At 42.1% G+C, this 22,874-nt stretch overlaps 1 protein-coding gene across 1 annotated transcript in view; it reads left to right on the top strand.

Annotated features, from left to right (window-relative positions):
• ST18 (ST18 C2H2C-type zinc finger transcription factor) overlaps window positions 1-22,874 on the top strand; it is a 353,913-nt gene that overhangs the window by 269,914 nt on the left and 61,125 nt on the right. Inside the window, exons 15-17 of the mRNA XM_030190140.1 lie at window positions 5,942-6,004; window positions 6,087-6,167; window positions 15,183-15,404. Coding sequence (XP_030046000.1) covers window positions 5,942-6,004; window positions 6,087-6,167; window positions 15,183-15,404 — 366 coding nt within the window. The remainder of the gene's footprint in view (window positions 1-5,941; window positions 6,005-6,086; window positions 6,168-15,182; window positions 15,405-22,874) is intronic.

The raw sequence follows: 22,874 nt of genomic DNA, 5'->3' as shown, positions 1-22,874 counted from the left end.
TCTGCCAATTCAGTTGTGGTGTTAATTATTTAGTGGTATGAGAGTGCTGTTGGAGTTGGATGCTGTGCAAATGCCAAGGTTAAAAAGTTTTCACTAATTTCCAAAAAGTATAGTAGTCGGGAACAAACTGTAAGTCCCCTGGTAAGTCCTTCCATATTTTTACAGCTTTATATAAGACCCATAAAACAAGAAGCACTGAATGTCGACCGATGTCCTCTTCCTGCTTTATTTTAAGGGAGAAGAGAATCCTCATGAATGATCAGAGAAATACTTTAATACAATATGCTGGAGGTGTTAGTTTCAAAACACACAATTAATACTATTCTTATGCACAAGTTTAAACTTTAGAAGCCTATTACTAATGTGCAGTTAAGTATCTACCGTGTGAATAAGCGTGTGGCAAACCATCAGCAAATAACTGTGGTGAACATTACCACGCTGGTGACACAGTGCATGCTAGTTCATGTGTGTATACCTATTATGGGGTGGGAAGTGGACGAAGTGCACATCACAGTGCACAGTAGGTTACCACCAGTGGCGTAGCTATGGGGGGGTCACGATGGCTTGGGCCCCCCCCAAAATTGGTCTGGGGCCACTAGTTTGGCTGGTGGGGATCCCCAATCTCAGCCAGCTGAAGCGTTTATCCAGCACTGGTCTCCAGCTCTCTGCCACATTGCCTGCCCTGCTCTTCCCCTCACATCGCTTGCATGCTCGTTTTAGTGAATCATGGAACCTGTTAAAATGCATGATACCTGCTCCTGCACAGTGTAAATGAGGAGATTCTGTATATGGTGCCTAAAAAAATAGGTACTGAAATCAGTGCCCACTAAGCATATTTGCAATAAAGGAAACTTCAGAAAAGAAAGAGACTTCAGGTGCATTCTGGTGTGCCAAGGTTATACTTCAAAATATTGAGACTTTACAGTTAACAAGTCTTAAGAGGCTTGACAGTAAAAAAACAAAGTAAAAACTAAATAGTTATTGAAGGAAATGAAGAAAGTTTCAGCAGGACAAGTGTGCCTTTAAAAGAGCCATCTGAACTGCATTTAATCAAACCAGGAAAGTTAAGCTTGTGAAGAGGCAGATTCACGTAAGTTAATCAAACCAGGAATGAAAGGGTGAATCAAGTAAAAAAACAAATGTTCTGGATGTTAACTGGTCTGCACACAAGCGGGCTTTTAGCTAAGGAAAGCAATGTTTGGAACTGTTTAAGTGCATTTATCAGAAGAGTTAAGTTTGTGAAGAGGCAGATTTGTGTGAGTTAATCAAACCAGAAAGGAAAAGTGAATCAAGTAACTCTGCTTATATTATTCTGGATGTTAACTGATCTGCATTCAAGTGAACTTGTAGCTAAGAAAAGCAATATTTGGAACTGTTTAAGTGCATTTATCAGAAAAGTTAAGCTTATGAAAAAAAACAGAAGATTTATGGAAGTTTAAAACCAGAATCTTTGAGAGACTGTGCTAGCACTGAGCACATTTCTAAGAGCAATTAAGTCCAGTACCTTCCTTTTGTCTTTCAAGCACCTTTCCCTGCTCAAGAGCAACCCCTCCCCTCTGGGTTGTCAGCAACCAAAGGCAGCCAGAGAAGTCAGGAGGAAAACTGTTTTTGTATTGGCAAATCTATGAAGATTTTACCATTTTAAGCAAGCATACGAAGGATTAAGAAATGAAATTAGCTTAAAGTGACTGTTGCAGAATTGATCAGAAACTTTGAAGCAGGATATCAGAGTGAGACAAAATCTTCCAACTTGAGTTCTTTGTGTTGCATTTGTCACACCTCTGTGCTAATTACCTTGAAGGTGCTCTAAAGTTCCCCTCCCTTCTTCCTCCACCCAAAGCCAAAAATCTGAGCCCTGAAGATCCTCTGGGCAAAGAGGGTGGGAAGCAATTAGTTGCTAAGACTGATTGAGAGAGGACCCTGACTCAGAGCTATTCTCCCCCCTCCCATCTCCTCTGCTCATTATCTTACCACTGAAACCTGATCCAGTACTGATCTCAACAGCTTGAAAGGCAGACCCTCTTCTTAAGTCAGTGAAGAGAGGGAAGCAACTGCGAGCAAGTCACTTGCAGTTGCTCGGTCTTATTAATAGCCCACAGCAAAAAGAAACCAAAATGAATACCTTCAAACTACTCCTAATAATCTACTCCTTAACACTGATCCACTTAACACTAACCACCCCTCTTGCAGAAAGTAACATTGTACGCATACTATACAATCATCAAAGACTGATCAGATAAACCACACCTCATCAAACAGGCAACAACTTAAACAAAGGAAGAACACCAACATACGGACAACCATTACAGAATGCAAAGAAGGGTCCAAACAAACTCACCTCAACAAAGAAACAGCAACTAATAAAAGTCCACACATTACCAGACGCAGAAGACCCATTCCAAACAATCCAAGTGGGCTACATCAATGCCAGATCCGCAGTAAACAAAACAGCAATACTAACAGACTGGATCATGGCAGAAGACCTTGACCTACTCTTCATCAATGAAACCTGGATCCACAACCAAAAGGACCCCATAATCCTAGACCTGTGCCCTCCAGGATACAAAATCACACACTGGACCAGAAAGGAGAAGAGAGGCGGAGGCATAGCACTAATCTATCAATCCCACTTTACCACCGAAACCACTGCCGAGTCCATGACACCTCAACATGAAATTGCCTCAATCAGAATCCACAAGAAAACCCTACACGATCATTTTAATTGTGTCTTGTTTTATAGACCTCCAGGTAATTGGAACGAAGGCCAGACTAACTTTATGGACTTCATTTCAAACACATGTGTAACCAACTCCAATGTGCTAGTATTAGGCGACATCAACCTTCACTTAGAAGACCCAAACTCAATCAACGCACGAGAATGTAAGAAATTCCTCCACCTATGGGATCTCAAATGGCCACAAATGAAAGCAACCCACGTCAAAGGGCAGACACTTGATCATCTCACACAAACTTTCAACAGACCAGAACCTAATAATAACAGATATTAAATGGACAGAAACACTCTGGACTGATCACTACAAATTAAATTTATCCCTACACTGGCGGAAGAAGGGATTATACCAAATACAAGAACACACATCATACAGCACAAGAGGTCAAGTAGACATGAAAACATTCTGGCAACAGATATACAACAATGAATGGACAGCACAAACAGACTCCATATATTACCTTGTGGAATGGAATAAAAGATGCAAATGCATACTAGATGAAATAGCACCCTTACGAACAAGAACTTCACGTAAGTATAACTCGATACCATGGTTCAATGATGAACTGAAAAAGCTAAAAACACAATCCAGGAAACTCAAATGAGCATGGAGAAAAATAAAAGACGAACACACACTCAACACAAGGAAACAATCACAAAGAAAATACAAATACGCAATAAGACAGACCAAAAGATCATACTATAAAACTAAAATAGGAACAGATTACAAAGACATGACGAAACTATACCAACTCGTGAACAAACTCCTAGACACCAACTTGGTCACTACATCGAATACACACATCCCATCTGCAGACAAACTTGCTAAGTATTTCAATGAAAAAATTGCAAACCTACGCAACACACTACCTCAGGACAACACTGACATCGAAATCTTCTTTAATGAATTGGACCCAACCACTGGAGAATACCCAGCTGACCGAACCAGGTTAAAATTTGCCCTCCTCACTGTCGATGCAGTTGCACAGGCGATCAACAGGTTCTCCAACACTCACTGTAAACTAGATACCTGTCCCAACCACCTAATGAAATCCGCCCCTGACCGCTTCATAGCACACCTCACATCCCACCTAAACTACATGCTTCAGCAAGGTCTCTTCCTTAAGGAAAATGGCAATATCCTACTCACTCCGATACCAAAAGACACCAAGAAAAAAACAAATGATATCACTAACTACCGTCCAGTAGCATCCATTCTGTTGTCAGTCAAACTGATTGAAAGCATGGTAGCCAAACAACTTATAGATTATATAAACAAATTCTCAATATTACACGAATCACAGTCAGATTTTTGCCCCCGCCACAGCACAGAAACAGTACTACTCACTCTCCTAGCCAAATTCAAGCAGGAAATAGCAATAGGCAAAAACATCCTCCTCCTCCTCCAATTCGACATGTCTAGTGCATTTGACAAGGTAAACCAAAATATATTAATAAGATTACTAGATAAGTTCAGGATTGGTGGAAACATACTTAGCTAGATCAAGGGTTTCCTAACCACAAGAACACATCAAGTAAAATCAAACTCAAACATATCATCACCATGGAAAGCAGACTGTGGAGTACCACAAGGATCACTGCTATCACCGATCCTCATCAACCTAATGATGACCCCACTAGCCAAGTCCTTATCCAACCAAGGCCTTAACCCTTTCATTTATGAAGACGATGTCACAATATTCATTCCTTACAAATCTAAACTAACAGAAATCACCAACGAAATCAAGATCAGCTTGAACATCATGGACTCTTGGGCAAATGCATTTCAACTAAAACTAAACGAAGAAAAAACGCATTGTCTTATCCTCTCATCCCTACACAGCGCGGATAACCCCACAATTATCAACACCCCAGATTACACCCTCCCTATCTCTGACAGCCTGAAAATCCTCGGCATTACAATGGACTGCAACTTAACACTAGAGAGCCAAGTGACATCCACAACAAAGAAAATGTTCCACTCAATGTGAAAACTCAAACGCGTGAAACAATTGTTCTCGAGGGGAACATTTTGCAACCTGATACAATCAATGGTACTAAGCCATGTAGACTACTGCAATGGAATTTATGTGGGATGCAAAGAACAAACATTAAAGAAACTTCAGACCGCTCAAAACACAGCAGCTAGGTTTATCTTCGGAAAAACGCGATTTGAACGTGCAAAACCCCTTCGCGAAAACCTACACTGGCTCCCAATTAAAGAACGCATTGCTTTCAAAATCTGCACTCTGGTTCAAAAATTATCTACGGTGAAGCTCCAGGATACATGACAGACTTGATCGACCTACCAACTAGAAACACATCCGAATCAACACAAACATACCTAAATCTGCACTACCCAAGCTGCAAAGGACTCAAATACAAATCAACTTACTCATCCAGTTTTTCCTACATAAGCACACAACTGTGGAACGCATTACCAAAAGCCTTGAAAACTAAGAACGACCACCTAAACTTCCGGAAAATACTAAAAACTAACCTGATTAAAAAGGCATACCCTACTGATCCAACATAAATGCCTGATCTCTGCAACACAACAAAACTAAAGAACATAATGAACATAACACAACTCTTTCGTTGTACGATTCCCTAGTGTGTCTGTGCCACATGAACTTTATCTTACCACAACATCACTTTGTATTTGTTTACACCGGAGTCTGTAACGCCTCTCTGGTACTATGTAAGCCACATTGAGCCTACAAATAGGTGGGAAAATGTGGGATATAAATGTAACAAATAAATAAATAATAAATAAATATTTTATAATCAGCACCGATTATAGAATACGTTTAGTTGATATCTCAGCACCTAAATCTACGTGCATCGGTTTCCCCACCCATAACCATGCCCTTTTTTGCCTGCACACATTAGAAGTTTGGCGCACTTTGTTACAGAATACGTTTAGCGAGTTGTACACCTAAATTTTAATTAATGCCAATTAGTGCTCATTATTGCTTGTTAAGTGCTGTTATCAGCGCTCAGTAGCTTGTTAAGCCAATTAAGTTGCGCATATTGTTATAGAATCCATGCTGATTTTGGCACCTAAATCTAAGCACACTATACAGAATCCAGGGGAAAAGGTCTGACAGTAGTTAATGTCTACCTTCTCTGCCACAACAGACTTTTTAGGGATCAGGTAAACTCATTTAATGGGATTTGTTTACAATGGAAGTCATCTCTTTGCATTAGGTGCCCAACACCTGGCTGTGACGGCTCTGGTCATGTGACTGGAAACTATGCTTCACACAGAAGGTAAGATAAGCCTTCCTGTTGTGGGAGTTGGGATAACAAAGAGAACTTCAATAATTCTTCCATGATATTCTATCCCTTTCAGTTTGTCAGGTTGTCCCCGTGCCAGGAAAAGTGGTGTCAAAATGACCCCTACCAAGGAAGAAAAAGAAGACTCTGACCTCAAGTAAGTACAAAAATGAGAGCTTAGTAATTAAAACCAAGATGGCATGACACTTTTTAATGCGTTAGTTCCATGCTGCTATAGGGCCTTTCTCAGCATTGTAATTGGTCAATAGGTTTACTCTTTCTTCTCCTCAGTGAGGGTTTTGGGGGATGATGCTGGACTCTATGGGCTACAGGTTAATAAGGTGGTACAAAAAACATTCTTATGTGAAAATTATGTTGCATTTGCACATTTTTTCACATTCATCAGTTTCAGCTAGTGGTTCAAGATTTGTTATTGAGTTTTTTGGATTATTGTAATGTTATTTATCTAGGCTGTTCTCAAGTCTTAATGCATAAGTTACAGACAATCCAAAATACTGTGCTAAGGTTGATATTTTCTTTAAAACATTCTGATCATTTGGCAGAATATTATTCTAAAGTTCATTGGTTGCCAGTAGCTGCAAGGGTTATGTTCAAGTTATCTTGTTTGATGTATAAGGTTTCTTATGGTCTATCTCCTGTTTATTTGAGTTGATGTTTTGTTCTGTCAAATTCTATTCATGCTTTTAGGTCTATAAATTTATTTCCCTTTCCTTCAATGAAGGGTAAAGTAAGAAAGAAATGTATAGATTCTCTTCTTTCTTATTACATAGTAACGTGGTAACATAGTAAATGATGGCAGAAAAAGACCTGCATGGTCCATCCAGTCTGCCCTACAAGATAAACTCATGTGCGCTACTTTTTGTATATACCTTACCTTGATTTGTATCTGTCCTTTTCAGGGCACAGACTGTGTAAGTCTGCCCAGCACTATCCCCGCCTCCCAACCACCAGCCCCACCTCCCACCACCGGCTCTGGCACAGACCGTATAAGTCTGCCCAGCACTATCCCCGCCTCCCGCCACCGGCTCTGCCACCCAATCTCGGCTAACCTCCTTAGGATCCATTCCTTCTGAACAGGATTCCTTTATGTTTATCCCACGTGTGTTTGAATTCTGTTACCGTTTTCATTTCCACCACCTCCCGCGGGAGGGCATTCCAAGCATCCACTACTCTCTCCGTGAAAAAATACTTCCTGACATTTTTCTTGAGTCTGCCCCCCTTCAATCTCATTTCATGTCCTCTCGTTCTACCGCCTTCGCACCTCCGGAAAAGGTTCATTTGCGGATTAATACTTTTCAAATATTTGAATGTCTGTATCATATCACCCCTGTTTCTCCTTTCTTCCAGAGTATACATGTTCAGGTCATCAAGTCTCTGCTCATACGTCTTGTAACGCAAATCCCTTACCATTCTCGTAGCTTTTCTTTGCACCGCTTCAATTCTTTTTACATCCTTCGCAAGGTACGGCCTCCAAAACTGAACACAATACTCTAGGTGGGGCCTCACCAACGACTTATACAGGGGCATCAACACCTCCTTTCTTCTGCTGGTCACACCTCTCTCTATACAGCCTAACAACCTTCTAGCTACGGCCACCGCCTTGTCACACTGTTTCGTCGCCTTCAGATCCTCAGATACTATCACCCCAAGATCCCTCTCCCCGTCCGTACCTATCAGATTCTCCCCACCTAACACATACGTCTCCCGAGGATTTCTATTCCCTAAGTGCATCACTTTGCATTTCTTCACATTGAATTTTAATTGCCAAACCTTAGACCATTCTTCTAGCTTCCTCAGATCCTTTTTAGGCAGCAAAATTAGGCAAAGAAGTTTCCCCTTTGATAATTCAAGAGTTGAGTCATGTACATTTTAGTTGATTGCTGAAGATATATTTATTTAGGATCTGTGATGAAACAGTGTGTTTTAAGCCTGTAAAATGTATTAGATATTTTCCTATTTTAATTATGTCCTTAAGTGTATTTTTTTCTATTTGGCCAGCAGGTAGTGTTTCTTTGCTGTAAAGCTGTTATAGGGAACTGAATGTTCTTTTTCTTTAACACAAGCAGGAAGCAAGCAGCAATATTCTTTCAAATCTTGTTGACTGGGCTCTGATTGGCCCATGAGCTCATTTCCTTTAGTGTACTGATTTTGCCTTCAGTTTTGGCCTGGAATAATAGGTAATCGCCAAAAGAAGCACCAGAAACCTTCAAAATCGGGACAATGTTCCCTTGATCATATAACTTGAACATCATTCTCTCCTTAGTGACCCGACATGGGCTGTGTTTCAGCGCACAGCGCCTGGGTCAGGGGTCAATTAGGTTATAACATCTAAGACGTTTGGTGTACAGCAATGGAACTTTCTTCCCACACAGTACAGACTAAATATTCTTAATCACTCAACACAATTGGAGCAAAGACAGTCCTTTCATACTCTAAACATGAATCACTAAGGAGAGATTGATGTTCAAGTTATACAATTGAAGGAACTGTGCCTTGATTTTGAAGACTCCTGGTGCTTCTTTTGGCTATTTGGACTTTGTTCTGTACTTTGGACCCTCTCTGTGCTGGGTTGCTGGAAAAAGAGGGAGACAGACCTCTTTGCTAAGGCTCTGTGAATAATTATATGTCCTGATCTTCCCAGGTATTGTTTAGACAGTATGTACATGTTTAGTTAGTGTTAGAATTGATCCATATTTCAGTTACCTGTTATTGTTTGCCTGTTGCACACTTTTGTCCACTGTTACGAGTTCTAAGAATAAACACAATTGTTTGTTTGTTTGTTTGTTTGTTTTGCCTGTCTAGACTGAAAAAGAATCCTGGTGGTCTGTGTGTTGGGTCTGTGAGTGCTTTCTGGGAACTGTGGGACCACTGGGAATGTGGCTCCAGTGACCTAGAAATCACTGGGGATAATTGGAGAGCAGGAGACTTGTCCAGAGGCAGTTGTGACCCAGTCGGTGGGAGGAGGGTGCTAGTGTAGAGCACAAGCAGCAGGTGCAGGCTGACCTGAGCTGTGCTGGAAATAGATCCTCTCAGTGGCCACGGGTTAAACCTAGGCAGGTGTCTAGGTGTTTCGTGACAGGATCTATGGAAGAAGGTGGATGTATTAGGCTTTTTGATTAATCCTTTTGTTATTGTGTTTCCTGGAATGTCCAGTCTCTTTATATGAAATCCGCATTGAACTGCAAGGTATTGCGAGCTGTGAGAATAAAGTGTTGTGTTATGTTATGTCAGATTACCTAGAAACAACACTATGATTTTACTTTATGCTGTGTGTGTACTTTAATGGGTCCGTGTGGTCACTGGTCGGTTCTTAAGCACATATAAATTGCCACCATACTGGGTTAACCCTTTAGTGTCCAATGTTCCCATCAATCTGTTCCCATATGGCTTGTTACAGGTACATTGGACACTAAAGGGTTAAACCAAAGGTCTATCAAGCCTAATCTTTTTTACCAACAGTTACTAATCTAGGGGAGAAGTACCTGCCAGATCTCAAAAAGTAGATAATTTCCATGCTACTTATTCTCAGAGATAAGCAGTGGCTTCCCCCAGGACTACCTCAATAAACGTTTATGAATTTTTCCTCCAGCAATCTGTCCAAACCTTTTTTTAAATCAGCTACAAGTTCCAGAGCCTAACTATGCATTGACTGAAAAAAATGTTTTCTCTTATTTATTTTACATGTACTATTTAATAGCTTCATGATATGTCCACTAGTATTTGTACTTTTTAAAAGAGTAAACAATCAATTCACATTTTTCCATTCCTCTCCGCTCAGAATTTTATAGACCTCTATCTTATCTCCCTTCAGCTGTCTCTTCACCAAGCAGAAGAGCCCTAACCTCTTTAGCCTAGTCTCATATGAGAGCTGTTTCACCCCATTTGTTATTTTGGTCATCCTTCTCTGTAACATTTCTAATTCTGCTATATCTTTTTTGAGCTGCGGCAACTACATTTGCAGAAAGTCCACACGGTACGGTCATACCATAACCAAATCATTATGATATGCTTCATTCCTTTCCTAGTAATTCCTAACATTCTGTTGTTTTTTTGGCCGCTGTCACATACCTGCTTATAATCGAACGAGAAAAACGCCCAAGTTCCGACCTAAATCGGGAGATGGACGTTTATCTCACAAAAACGAATAAAGCGGTATAATCGAAAGCCGATTTTTGGACGTTTTCAACTGCAATCCGTCACGGATGCGGACAAAGTTGATGGGGGCGTGTCAGAGGTGTGGCGAAGGCGGAACTGGGGCGTGGTTATCTGCCGAACAGAGATGGGCGCATTTCACCGATAATGGGAAAAAAGTATGCGTTTTTAGCTAGAATTTAGGACACTTTTCCTGGACCCTGTTTTTTCACGAATAAGGCCCCAAAAAGTGCCCTAAATGACCAGATGACCACTGGAGGGAATCGGGGATGACCTCCCCTGACTCCCCCAGTGGTCACTAACCCCCTCCCACCACAAAAAATGAAGTTTCTCAACTTTTTATTTTCACCCTCAAATGTCATACCCAGCTCCCTGACAGCAGTATGCAGGTCACTGGAGGAGTTGTTAGGGGGTGCAGTGGACTTCAGGCAGGTGGACCCAGGCCCATCCCCCCTACCTGTTACAATTGTGCTGCTTAATGCTTATTAGTCGTCCAACCCCCCCAAACCCACTGTACCCATATGTAGGTGCCCCCCTTCACCCCTTAGGGCTATAGTAATGGTGTAGACTTGTGGGCAGTGGGTTTTGAGGGGGATTTGGGGGGCTCAACACACAAGGGAAGGGTGCTATGCACCTGGGAGCTCTTTTACCTTTTTGATTGGTTTTGTAAAAGTGCCCCCTAGGGTGCCCGGTTGATGTCCTGGCATGTGAGGGGGACCAGTGCACTACGAATCCTGGCCCCTCCCACGAACAAATGCCTTGGATTTATTCGTTTTTGAGCTGGGCGCTTTCATTTTCCATTATCGCTGAAAAACAAAAACGCCCAGCTCACACATTGTTGAATAAAACATGGGCGTCTATTTTTTCCCAAAATACGGTTCGGTCCGCCCCTTCACGGACCCGTTCTTAGAGATAAACGCCCATGGAGATAGGCGTTTTTGTTCAATTATGCCCCTCATACTGAGCAGAAGATTTCAATCTAATGTTCATGATGATACTTATATCCTTTTCCTGGGTGGTGACTCCTAATATGGGTCCTAGTTATAATTCAGGTTTATTCTTCACAATGTACATCACTTTTGTATTTGTCCACATTAAATTTAATCTGCCATAGGATTAACTATTGAAGTTAGGTGGGGGATTTCTTATGCTAAGCACGCCTATTACCAATTTTTCCTCCTTTGTATGATCTTGTTGTCTTCTGACTAGCCTCCTTTGCCAAACTGTGGTCAAAGGAAGAGATTGATGTTATCTGAGTTATATGTGATAATCTTTTTGATTAATTCCTACTCTGTATTGCTGTAACAAGTTTTGTTTTGCTTGTGTAATGAGTTGCTAAATGATTAAAAATAAAAATAAAGTTTCATCTGCCATTTGGATGCCCAGTCTTCCAGTTTCACAAGGTCCTCTAGCAATTTTGCATCAGTTTAACAACTTTGAATCATTTTGTATCATCTGCAAATTTGATCACTTTACTCGTTGCTCCCATTTTCAGATCATTTATAAATATGTTAAAAAGCACCAGTACCAGTATAGATCCTTTTGCTATTTCACTATTCACCATTCTCTAATGAGAAAATTGGTCATTTTAACCTTGCTCTCCTTTTTCGATCTTTTAACGAGTCCTGAGTCCGTAACAGGATATTGCCTTCTATCTCATGAATTTTTAATTTCATCAGGAGTCTCTTATTAGGGACTTTGTCAATAGCTTACTGAAAAATCCAGATATACGTGGAGCGGCATTTTCGATAAGACGTCTAAATCCGATTTTGGATGTTTTGAGAAAAATGTCCAAAAATCCAGCAGTGAACATAGCCATTTTCAGAACAGATAAAAGTCCAACTTTTTGTTTTCAAAAATGTCCATTTGCTAGATTTTTTGTGCTCTGTGTGTCTATCTTAGGACCATTAAAAAAAAAAACATTCAAAAGGAAAAATGCACGAAAGCAAGCCATTGGGATGTATAGGGAACCAACCTTCTTAGTAGCCTTGCCACTCAGACTTCCCAGCAGAGCAGTGAGGCAGCCTAGGGGGCACTGCAGTGGACTTTACATAAAAGGTCCCAGGTACACATCTTACTATTATCACCTTATATTGTATGGGAGCCCTCTAAAATCCACCAAAAACCTACTCTACCCAACTGTACACTACTACAATAGCCCTTATGTCTGCAGGTGTCACCAATATGTAGGTGCAGTAGGCTTTTGGTGGATTTTGGAGGGCTCACACTTTCTACCACAAGTTGTACCAATTAGAGTGGGATATGGACCTGGGTACCCTTCTCTACAGTGCACTGCACCAACCATTAGGCTACTCCAGGGACCTGCTTGCTGCTCTAATAGGACTGGCCATATCATCTGAAGCTGTCATAGAGGCTAGTATGTGCTATTTCTTTCATATTTTGGGTGGTGGGAGGGGATCAGTGACCACTGGGGGAGTAAGGGGGGGGGTCATGTCTTAATCTCCCCAGTGGTCATGTGGTCATTTAGGGCACCTTTTTGGGACTTATGTGCAATTGAAACAGGTCTAGACCAAAACATCTAAGTTCTAGCTCTAAACGTTCTAGCTTTGTTCCATTATAGCAGAAAAATGTCCACGTTTTGGGAATGCCCAAATCCCGCCCCAACACGCCCCTTGTGATTTGAATGAACTGCAGAAAAAAAGTCTCCAATCCGAGTTTTGAAATTCACGATTTGGATGTTTTTTTGGAGAAAAACGTCCAAATGCTTTATGGAAATTTTGAGACTTTTTCCCTTTTGAAAATGAGCCCCTTTATCAACTGGATCTCCTTAATTCACTTGTATATTCATGTCTTTTGAAAAACGTATAGCAGCTTGGTAGGGCAAGACTTCCCTTGGCTAAATTCATGTTGATTCTGTCCCATTATATAATGACTGTCTATATATTCAGTAATTTTGTTTTTTATAACAGTTTCTACTATTTTGCTTGGCATGGAGAGGAGGCTCACTGGTCTGTATTTTTCCCAGATCACTCCTTAACCCCTTTTAAAAACTGAATAATGGCCAATGTAACGCCAATCTACAGGTACCATAGATGATTTTAATGATAAGTTACAGATAATAGTAGATCTGCAGTTTTATTTTTGAGTTCTTTCAGCATTCTCATGTGTATACCATCCAGCCCAGGTGATTTGCTACTCTTTAATTAATTGGTTTGGCCTGTTACATCTTCCAGTCCTATGAGTGAACCAATTCTTACAAAAATAAATAAATAAATACAATACAATGTAAACAATAATAAATGAATAGAATTTTCCTTACACTTATTTGAAAGTCAGCATTTAAGGTAACAAATGTTTTCAGTGTGCTCTATAAAATCAAAGTTTTCACTGGAAGTGGAGCAATATGAATTTATTTTCATGTATATTTAAGCAGATTAAAAAGTGAAGTTTTATTTAACCTCTTGGATAAAGTAGTTTGATTGTAATGTTAGTCTACTTTAAAGGTTTTTATTTATTTATTTGACTTCTGGTATTCTTTTCATAACTTAATATGTATTTTCTGGTGTTCAGGGAGACAGAAAATCATCTTTGAACAAGCTGTTCTATGTCATTTCCATGTTAACACTAATGTGTAAACATTGGTCTTAGATGAACAGTTATGGCTTTTCCTATATAAAATGCATGGAAAAGTATGTCTTTGGCATTTTAAAGTGTCAGAGATACAAATCAAAGTAGGGTATACACAAAAAGTAGCACATATGAGTTGGCTTGTTGGGCAGACTGGATGGACCATGCAGGTCTTTTTCTGCCGTTATCCACTATGTTACTATGTTACTATGTTCTGTATAACAGGGGCATGTTTTATTGATTAATAAAGTGCCAGCCCATCACTGACTATATCTGGGTCAGTTTTCAAGAGGTCAGTCTAGTCCAAAGTCTGTGGGTACATTTATCAATGGACTTCGTGATCCTAGAGAAGGAATGAACAATTTACAGGCAGTCTGTTTACCTGGATAAATAGCTATTCACGTCCGTAGATAAATGACTTCTGAAAATTGCCCTGAATGTGTCTAGAATAATTGATTCCATGTAGCAATTTTACATGCGATTTAACGACTGTGAATCATTTTGTATCATCTGCAAATCTGATCACTTCACTTATTGTTCCCATTTTCAGTATTGTAAAGTTAGTGGATACTTTTAGACAAACTAACTCATTTCTTTTCTGTGTAGTTAACTTAAAGTTTAATAAATGACTTGTTTATAGCAATGTTATTCACTGTAAGGCCCAGGAGTCCATGATGACTCCCATTAGCCCTACATTCAGCTCTCTGACCTTTGTTCCCCAGCCAAGTCCTTAGAGGTCTATGCAGGAAAACTTTGCTTTTTTTTTTTTTTTTTTTTTGTATATTAGCCCATAAGTTAACATTAGGATAGGCTAAATGTTTTTGTGTCTCTACTAAAATGCAGCCTGTAAAAGTGTGCAAGAATAGTATGCACACTAAGCCAAAATCTTTACAGTGCGCATGCTGCATCGGGAAATCCCCCATGTTAGGCAACCCAAAGTGAAAAGTCAGTTAATATAAGAGAATTAATCTCCTCTTTCCCCCACCAAGTAATAATGGCCCAGTGATCCTCAGAAAACCTTATGTATATGTTACAAGGGACTAGATGATCTGCCAGACCTCCTTCCTCCCCCTCCCCCTCCCCCCTCCCCCTCCACCACCACCACCACTACTCACCACCCAAAGGACTTGGCTGGGGAACAAAGGACAGAGAGCTGAATGAAGGGCTGATGGGAGTCATCACTGGCTCCTGGGGCTTACCGTGAAGAACATTGCTATAAACAAATCATTTCTCAAAATTGTAGTTATCTACATAGGAAAGAAATGAGTTTGTCTAAAAACATCCACTGTTACAATATTGAAAATAGCCATTTTCAGTATTTAATTTTCTATCATTCCCACTGTATTTACATGTGCTGTGAGTTTCTCAGTTTGACCGGTGATTAACAAAACTTTTGCTGTGTTTTCCATAGATGCCCAGTGGTTGGGTGTGACGGCCAAGGTCACATATCAGGTAAATACACCTCTCACCGCAGTACTTCAGGTTGTCCTCTGGCCACCAAGAGACAAAAAGAGAGCCCCCTTAATGGATCCTCGCTGTCCTGGAAACTGAATAAGCAAGAGCTACCACACTGTCCTCTGCCAGGCTGCAATGGCCTGGGCCACGTCAATAATGTATTTGTCACTCACAGAAGGTATCCTTCTTTGCTTCCTTTCTCTTTTTTCTTTTCTTTCCATTTTTTAATTTGAACTATCAATGCAACATCATCAACAACTAAAATACCCCAGACATGGGGGGGCCTATGCATTAAGGCCATTTAGCATACACAAAAAATAGCTGCAGTGTATCATTGGCTTAATAGGGTCCAAGAAAACAACAGGGCAACTGGTCTGCAAACTCCAAAATGGAAAAACAAAAGAGCAGATCTATAAGAGAGAAAAATATTCAGAATCAGGCTGATTCTGAATATTTTTGTCATATAATAAATTGATATTTTTCTCTCTTATCGATCTGCTCTTTTTTTCTCATTGGCTTAATATCCATGCCATACTAAATTAGTCCCTTCAGGTGTTAGTATATTCTGGCCTCATATAAATGGGGTGAAGTTCTATGCAAATTAGTATTCCACATAATAATGGTATGCTCCATTCACTATTTTATGCATGCATACTATTTCTTAAATTTTACCAGCTATGTCTTAGCAAAGTGAAAGAAAGGGTTTGATAGCCATCAAGAATGCCTTGTCTTCTCTTCAATAATGGCCACCCCCAATATCAAGGCTCCCCTACAAGAAGGGGGGGGGTCTGGCCTTCATGTTGAGTCAAAAATATAAGGTGGGAATTCGTGGAGGGTCAAGGATTTCATATTTGAGGATTTGCATGAGGGGCAGGTCTTTATGTTGGACTGGACCTTAATTCTGAGGCAGGTTTTTATTGGGGAGAAGTCAGACCTTAATGGAGGGGTCAGGGTATGGATTGGGTGTTCAAAATATGAATCAAGAGTCAGAGCAATCGTGCTGGGAAAATGACATCCTCCTTACTAACTGGTCCTATCACCCTAAACCAGGGGTTCTCAACCCAGTCCAAGGGACACACCTAGCCAGTCATGGTTTTAGGATATCCCCAATAAATATGCATGAAATAGATTTGCATGCACTACCTCCATTCTATGGAAATCTATCTCATAGAGGTAGAAACATAACAGCCAAGAGTATAAAAAGGATAGTAGCAAGGCTTAAACTGTCCTAAAAGAAAGTTCCCCATAGTTGTAAAACTTGACTTTTCTGCCACAGCATTAAGAGATAGTCTATAGAAGTTACAGAAGGGCCCAGTTCAGTCTTAAAAAAATAAATTAAATAAAGGTGAGAGAAGCAAACATTATTAACTAGTTTCCATGGAGGGGCATAATCGAAAGGGACACCCAAGTTTTTCTGAGGACGTCCTCGCAGGACGTCCCCATGAAGGGGCAGGGAAACTCATAGTATCAAAACAAGATGGATGTCCATCTTTCATTTTGATAATACGGTCAGGGATGCCCAAATCTGGAAATTTAGGTCGTCCTTAGAGATGGCCGTCCTTAGACTTGGTCGTTTCTGATTTTCAGCGATAATGGAAACTGAGGACGCCCATCTCAGAAACGACCAAATCCAAGCCCTTTTGTCATGGGAGGAGCCAGCAATCGTAGTGCACTGGTCCCCCTCACATGCCAGGATACCAACCGGGCACCCTAGGGGGCACTGTAGTGGACTTCAGAAATTGCTCCCAGGTGCATAGCTCTCTTACCGTGTGTGCTGAGCCCCCCCCAAAAAAACCCCAAACCCACTACCCACAACTGTACACCACTACCATAGCCCTTATGGGTGAAGGGGGGCACCGAGTTGTGGGTACAGTGAGTTTCTGGTGGGTTTTGGAGGGCTCACATTTACCAGCATAAGTGTAACAGGTAGGGGGTGGATGGCCTGGGTCCGCCTGTCTGAAGTGCACTGCAACCACTAAAACTGCTCCAGGGACCTGCATACTGCTGCGATGGATCTGAGTATGACATTTGAGGCTGGCATAGAGGCTGGCAAAAAATATTTTTAAATTTTTTTTAGGGTGGGAGGGGGTTAGTGACCACTGGGGGAGTAAGGGGAGGTGATCCCTGATTCCCTCCGGTGGTCACCTGGTCAGTTCGGGCACCTTTTTGAAGCATGGTCACAAGAAAAAATGGACCAAGTAAAGTCGTCCAAGTGCTCGTCAGGGACGCCCTTTTTTTTCAATTACGGGTTGAGGATGCCCATGTGTTAGGCACACCCAAGTCCCTCCTTCACTACGCCTCCAACACGCCCCCGGGAACTTTGGTCGTCCCCGTGATGGAAAGCAGTTGGGGATGCCCAAAATCAGCTTTCAATTATGCTGATTTGGGCGACCCTGGGAGAAGGACGCCCATCTCCCGATTTGTGTCGAAAGATGGGCGTCCTTCTCTTTCAAAAATAAGCCTGATAGTGTACAATCCCTTTTCCCTATAGTTTTAAACAGGAACTTTCTTAGAGGTAGAAACTTAACGGCCAAGAGTATAAAAAGGATAGTAGCAAGGCTTAAACTGTCCTAAAAAAAATATTGCATATCAATTGCCTTACCAAACACGTAACTACATATAATATGTACAATAATTTCAACTTCAGCTTTATTTTATTTATGATTCAACGATTTTTATTGATGACAAGCAGAATATACATTCCATCTTTCCAAACATGCATTGATCAAAAGAATGTAAATAAACAAGCAGCATTACTGCTAACAGTCATCAGAGTTTTGTCATAATCCCTTCCCCCTATTATGTTTCAGCTTCCTAACTAAGGAGTATCACTTCGGACCACATAGTCAATCAAATCAACAATAGCATGTTATTTCTAAATTACTATCTAAAATCTCATACATACCAATAGTATGATTGTCAACAAGAAACAGCCCTCCTCTTGCCCATAAGTATCATAGCCCCCCTCCCCATAAATTCCTCCCCTCCACCTATTATCCCCACCCTTACCTACCCTCCCTCCCTCCCTCTGCTCAGGAAGATATCCCGCGATCAGTATCCACGCCACATTCTAGACCTCTCACAGCGCATTAAGTATAAGGCTCCTTCCTCTCTGGGTTAAGACATTTCTCTTCAACAAAGCCTACAAAAATAATCCTTGATGAATCAAACTACAAATCTTTGAAGACATTTCTCTTCAATATAGCCTACAAAAACAATCCTTGATGAATCATACTACTCTGTACATCACCCAAACGCTCTAAAACACTTCGACACGACCTTACCCATTACCTTCTAATTAATTCCTCTTTTACTTCCAATTTATTACCGACTGTATCTAATACTATGTAATGATCATACCAAATTAACACCCTGTAAGCCACATTGAGCCTGCAAAAAGGTGGGATAATGTGGGGTACAAATGCAATAAATAAATAAATAAACAGGCATTCCCAAACCTTAAGAAAGCGTGCTTTGTGCTTTCATGATCCCTTTGCCTCTCTTGCCTCCCATGACATCAACTGGTGCACAGTGTTACGCCAGAGCCAAAATTCAGGGGAATCTACCGAGGTCAAATACTGCATCACGCATTTCCTCGCAACCAGGCAGAGCTTGGGGAACTGAGTTCGATTCCTGGCACAGGCAGCTCCTTGTGACTGTGGGCAAGTCACTTAACCCTCCATTGCCCGCCGCATTGAGCCTGCCATGAGTGGGAAAGCGCGGGGTACAAATGTAACAAAAAAAATGTTTTTTCCGCATTGAGACCTTGAAATGCACCTGGATAGTCCAATATTAACTGGAATGGAGTTCCCTCAATCCTGTAGGACAGTAAGGAAGACAGAAAGGATGCTACTTGCCTCCAATACCTCATGTCCATTCCAGGAACAGGAGGAAAGCATTAATGAAGGTAATCCGATAAGAGAAAACAAATCAACTGTTTATTGTCGTTCCCCTATTACTGTTGCTAGAGTGCCTTACAAGGAAAGAATCCTCCACGGACTAGTAGTCAAATTTCAGCAGCTCTAGGTCTTTTCCCGTTAATAATTGGGGGTTCAGTATATTCCACAAGTATCTCTGTCCCAGTTGTCTGCTCTGTGTAGTTTTTTATTCCAGCTCAAGTATAATCCATATCTTCAGCTCCACACCGAGTCGTTCAACTTGAGTTTCCAGTCTCCAGCTGCAGTAAAAAGATACACGCTTCCTCTGCAGTCATGTAAATCTTAGAGGCCAATTGGTACACAATTCTGAGCTTCACGGGGTATAGTAGAGCGAATGAGATTTTACGCTGCACCAATTCCGAGCAGATGGGCGAAAATGGTCTACGCTGAGCCGCTACTCCAGCCGAGTAATCCTGAAAGCACAGGACGTTCTGATTTCCGCTTCTCAGCTCCTTTCCCCCTCTCAGTGCTTGTAGTATGGCAACTTTGTGGGCAAAATTAAGAACTCGACAGATAACCACTCTTGGTCGGCCAGCATTCCCTTGCTTGAGACCTAGGCAGTGTGCCCTTTCAATTCTTAGCGGGCCCAAAGCTGGTGGTAACCCAAGCTCTTTAGAGAGCCATAGTTCCAAAAGATTTTTCAGGTCCCGATCACCTTGGTCCTCAGCCAATCCCACAATCCTCAAATTATTACGCCGCGACCTATTTTCTAGGTCTTCAGTTTTATCAGCGTATGATGTTATCTTTTTCTCGAGTTTGCTGTGCTCAGCTTCCATCTTTATTATTCGATCTTCCAGATCGCTGGCTATCTGTTGGTAAGTCATCATATCCGCTTTAATTTGGGCAACATGGTTATGCAAGGACTCCAGCTTAGTTTCTAATGATCCTAGCTTCTTTTCTAATATGGACTCCAGCGCACTGGTAACTTCACCAACTATTTCTGCCGCCCATGCAGATCCAACTAGTGAAGATGCTGGGCTAGCAGGGGCCGCCATCTTGTCTTAAGCCGGCCAGCTTTTCTCCTTGTCCTGTCTCGCTGATTTAGCCACCATGCTCTCCACTTATAGCTTAAGGAAGTTCTCAAATCCTTCTGCCGTATTCGTCTTCCACATTTAGTGGGAGTTAGCCCGATTTTTGCTGTTTTTTCGACAGGGTTATCCAGGAGTTGGCAGGAGCGAAACGACTAGCGGCCGGTCCTGTGCATAGCATCACGTGACCCCCAGCTTTATTTTATTTAAAAAAAAAACTTTTTTAAAGTATTCCAAATAATGGATTTACCTATACCTCCTCTATCTATATTCACTCTCACATCTACTACTATTTAGCATTTCTATAGCGCTACAAGGCGTACGCAGTGCTGTACAACACATACTGATTCACACTAAACAATCACACTCAAATCCAACAGTAAAATGATATCTTACTCTTTCTCCTGAAGTAATGGTGTATACAAAAATGCATAAAGCACTTAATCTACCAGTATATAATGTCCTCTACAGGACGATAGCGTGTCATCCCCCCCTCCTTGTTCCAGTAATAACTTAATTGTTGTACCACTCTCGGCAGATGTTGACAAAGAGGGGTATTTTCGAAAGAAACGTCCAAGTTGCAATTTGGACGTCCTTGCAAAATGGCAAAATCCAGGAGCGGGAAACCCCGTATTTTCGAAAAAAGATGGACGTCCATCTTTCGTTTCGAAAATACTGTCAGAGAGGTCCAAATCCTTAAATTTGGACATCCCTAGACATGGACGTTTCTGACTTTCGGCGATTTTCTAAACCAAAGACGCCCATCTCAGACATGACCAAATGCAAGCCATTTGGTCGTGGGAGGAGCCAGCATTTGTAGTGTACTGGCATAGGCGCCCAGTATAAGAGGCTTGGGGAGGCTAAGCCTCCCCAGCCAGAAGTGCAGCAAGGGCGGGACGGGTGCAGATCGTGAACATCTCCCTCCCGGCTCCCTCCCCCCCCCCCCCCCGACTGGTGCGCGACGGTCCCGGTCTTTACCCCCCGTCCTCCGACTAGTGCGGTGCCGCTCTTCCCCTCCACTCCTGTCACGTCGTCTTTCAACGAGACTTCCTTCCTGTAGCATCAGCAATGATGTAAGCGCCGCTGCTTTCAGCCTGCCCCGGAAGCCTTCTCTGGACAGCGTCCCTCCTACGCGGGAAGCTGTTCAGAGAGTGCTTCCGGGGCAGGCTGAAAGCAATGGCACTTACAACATTGCTGATGCTACAGGAAGGAAGCCTCATTGAAAGACGACGTGACAGGAGTGGAGGGGGAGAGCGATACGGTACCGCACTAGTCCAGGGGGGGAGGGGAAGCGATGCCAGACAGACAGACCGACCAAAGGGAAAGGGGGGTGGAGAGAGGAGGATGTGAGATGCCAGATCTAAGGGGAAGAGGGAGGAAGGAAAGCAATGACAGGGCATGGGAATGGGAAAAGGGGAGGGTGGAGAAAGGAGTAAGAGTGATGGAAGCAAGAAGGGGAGGGAAGAGAAAGGTGGGATGCATGAGGGAGAGGAAAGATGCATGAGGACGCTGGAGGAGAGAGAGAGAAAGTGGAAAAGTGCAGGGGGGAGCCAGAGAGAGATGGGGAGAGAAAGAGGGGACATGGAAGAGAGCAGGGGAGAGCCAGTGAGAGATGGGGAGAGAAAAAGGGGACATGGAAGAGAGCAGGGGAAAGCCAGGGACATAGAAAAGAGCAGGGAAGAGCCAGAGAGAGATGGGGAGAGAAAGAGGGGCCATGGAAAAGAGCAGGGGAGAGCCAGAGAGAAGATGCTGGATGAAAGAGGGGTACAGAGAGAGAGAGATTAGTGGAAAGATGGTGGGAGAAAGAGGAGATATGGGCAGGAGAGAGAAGCTGCTGGGGAGAAAATGGGGGAGACCCTAGCGGTCAGACGGAGAAATGCTGAATGAAAGGAGGGAGAAAGAGGGAAAAGCTGGAAGGAGGGGGCAGAAAGAGGGAAGACACTGGACGTAAGGGTAGGGAGGGAAAGAGGAAAGACACTGGAAGGATGGGGATATTTAGGACATGCTGAATGGAAAAGGGTCAAGAGAGAGAACTGTTTAGAAGGAAGGAGATATAGAGGGAGACAATGGATGGAAGGATTGGGAGAGGGTAATGGGTAGAAGGATGGAGAGAGACAGAAGGATGACACTGGATGGAAGGGTAGGAGAGAAAGAGGGAAGGTGCTGGACATGGATGGATGGATGGATGGAGGGGAGGGAAGAGAGGAAAAATCTGGACATGGATGGAGTGGAGGGCAGGGAACAGAGGAGAAATGTTGGACAAGGATGGAGGGAAGGAAAGACAAAGGAAGTACATGCACATGGATGGAGGGGAGGGGAGAAATGCTGGATATGGATGGAGGGGAAATTGCTGAATTTAAGGGCTGGATCGGAACACTTTGAGGGCAGATGCTGAAACTGGAGAAAGGATAGGGACAGGGCTACAGATGGTAGACAGGACGCATAAGGACACACAAGGACGCATAAGGACACAGGAGGATGGTGGACATGGTGAGAGAAAAAATATCAAATGGAAAGAAGACACTGGGACCAAAGCGAATAGAAAAACTAAAAGATCAGACAACAAAGGTAAAAAAAAGTATTTTATTCACAATTTATTAACTGGAATATGTCAGCTTTTGGAAATGTGCATCTGTGATATTTTGCATGTAAGTTTCAATTTTTCTAGTATTGCTGCATGCT

Source organism: Microcaecilia unicolor, chromosome 1 (assembly GCF_901765095.1).
Source record: "Microcaecilia unicolor chromosome 1, aMicUni1.1, whole genome shotgun sequence".
In the NCBI taxonomy this organism is placed as follows: domain Eukaryota; kingdom Metazoa; phylum Chordata; class Amphibia; order Gymnophiona; family Siphonopidae; genus Microcaecilia; species Microcaecilia unicolor.
This window is presented reverse-complemented; position numbering and strand designations above follow the sequence as displayed.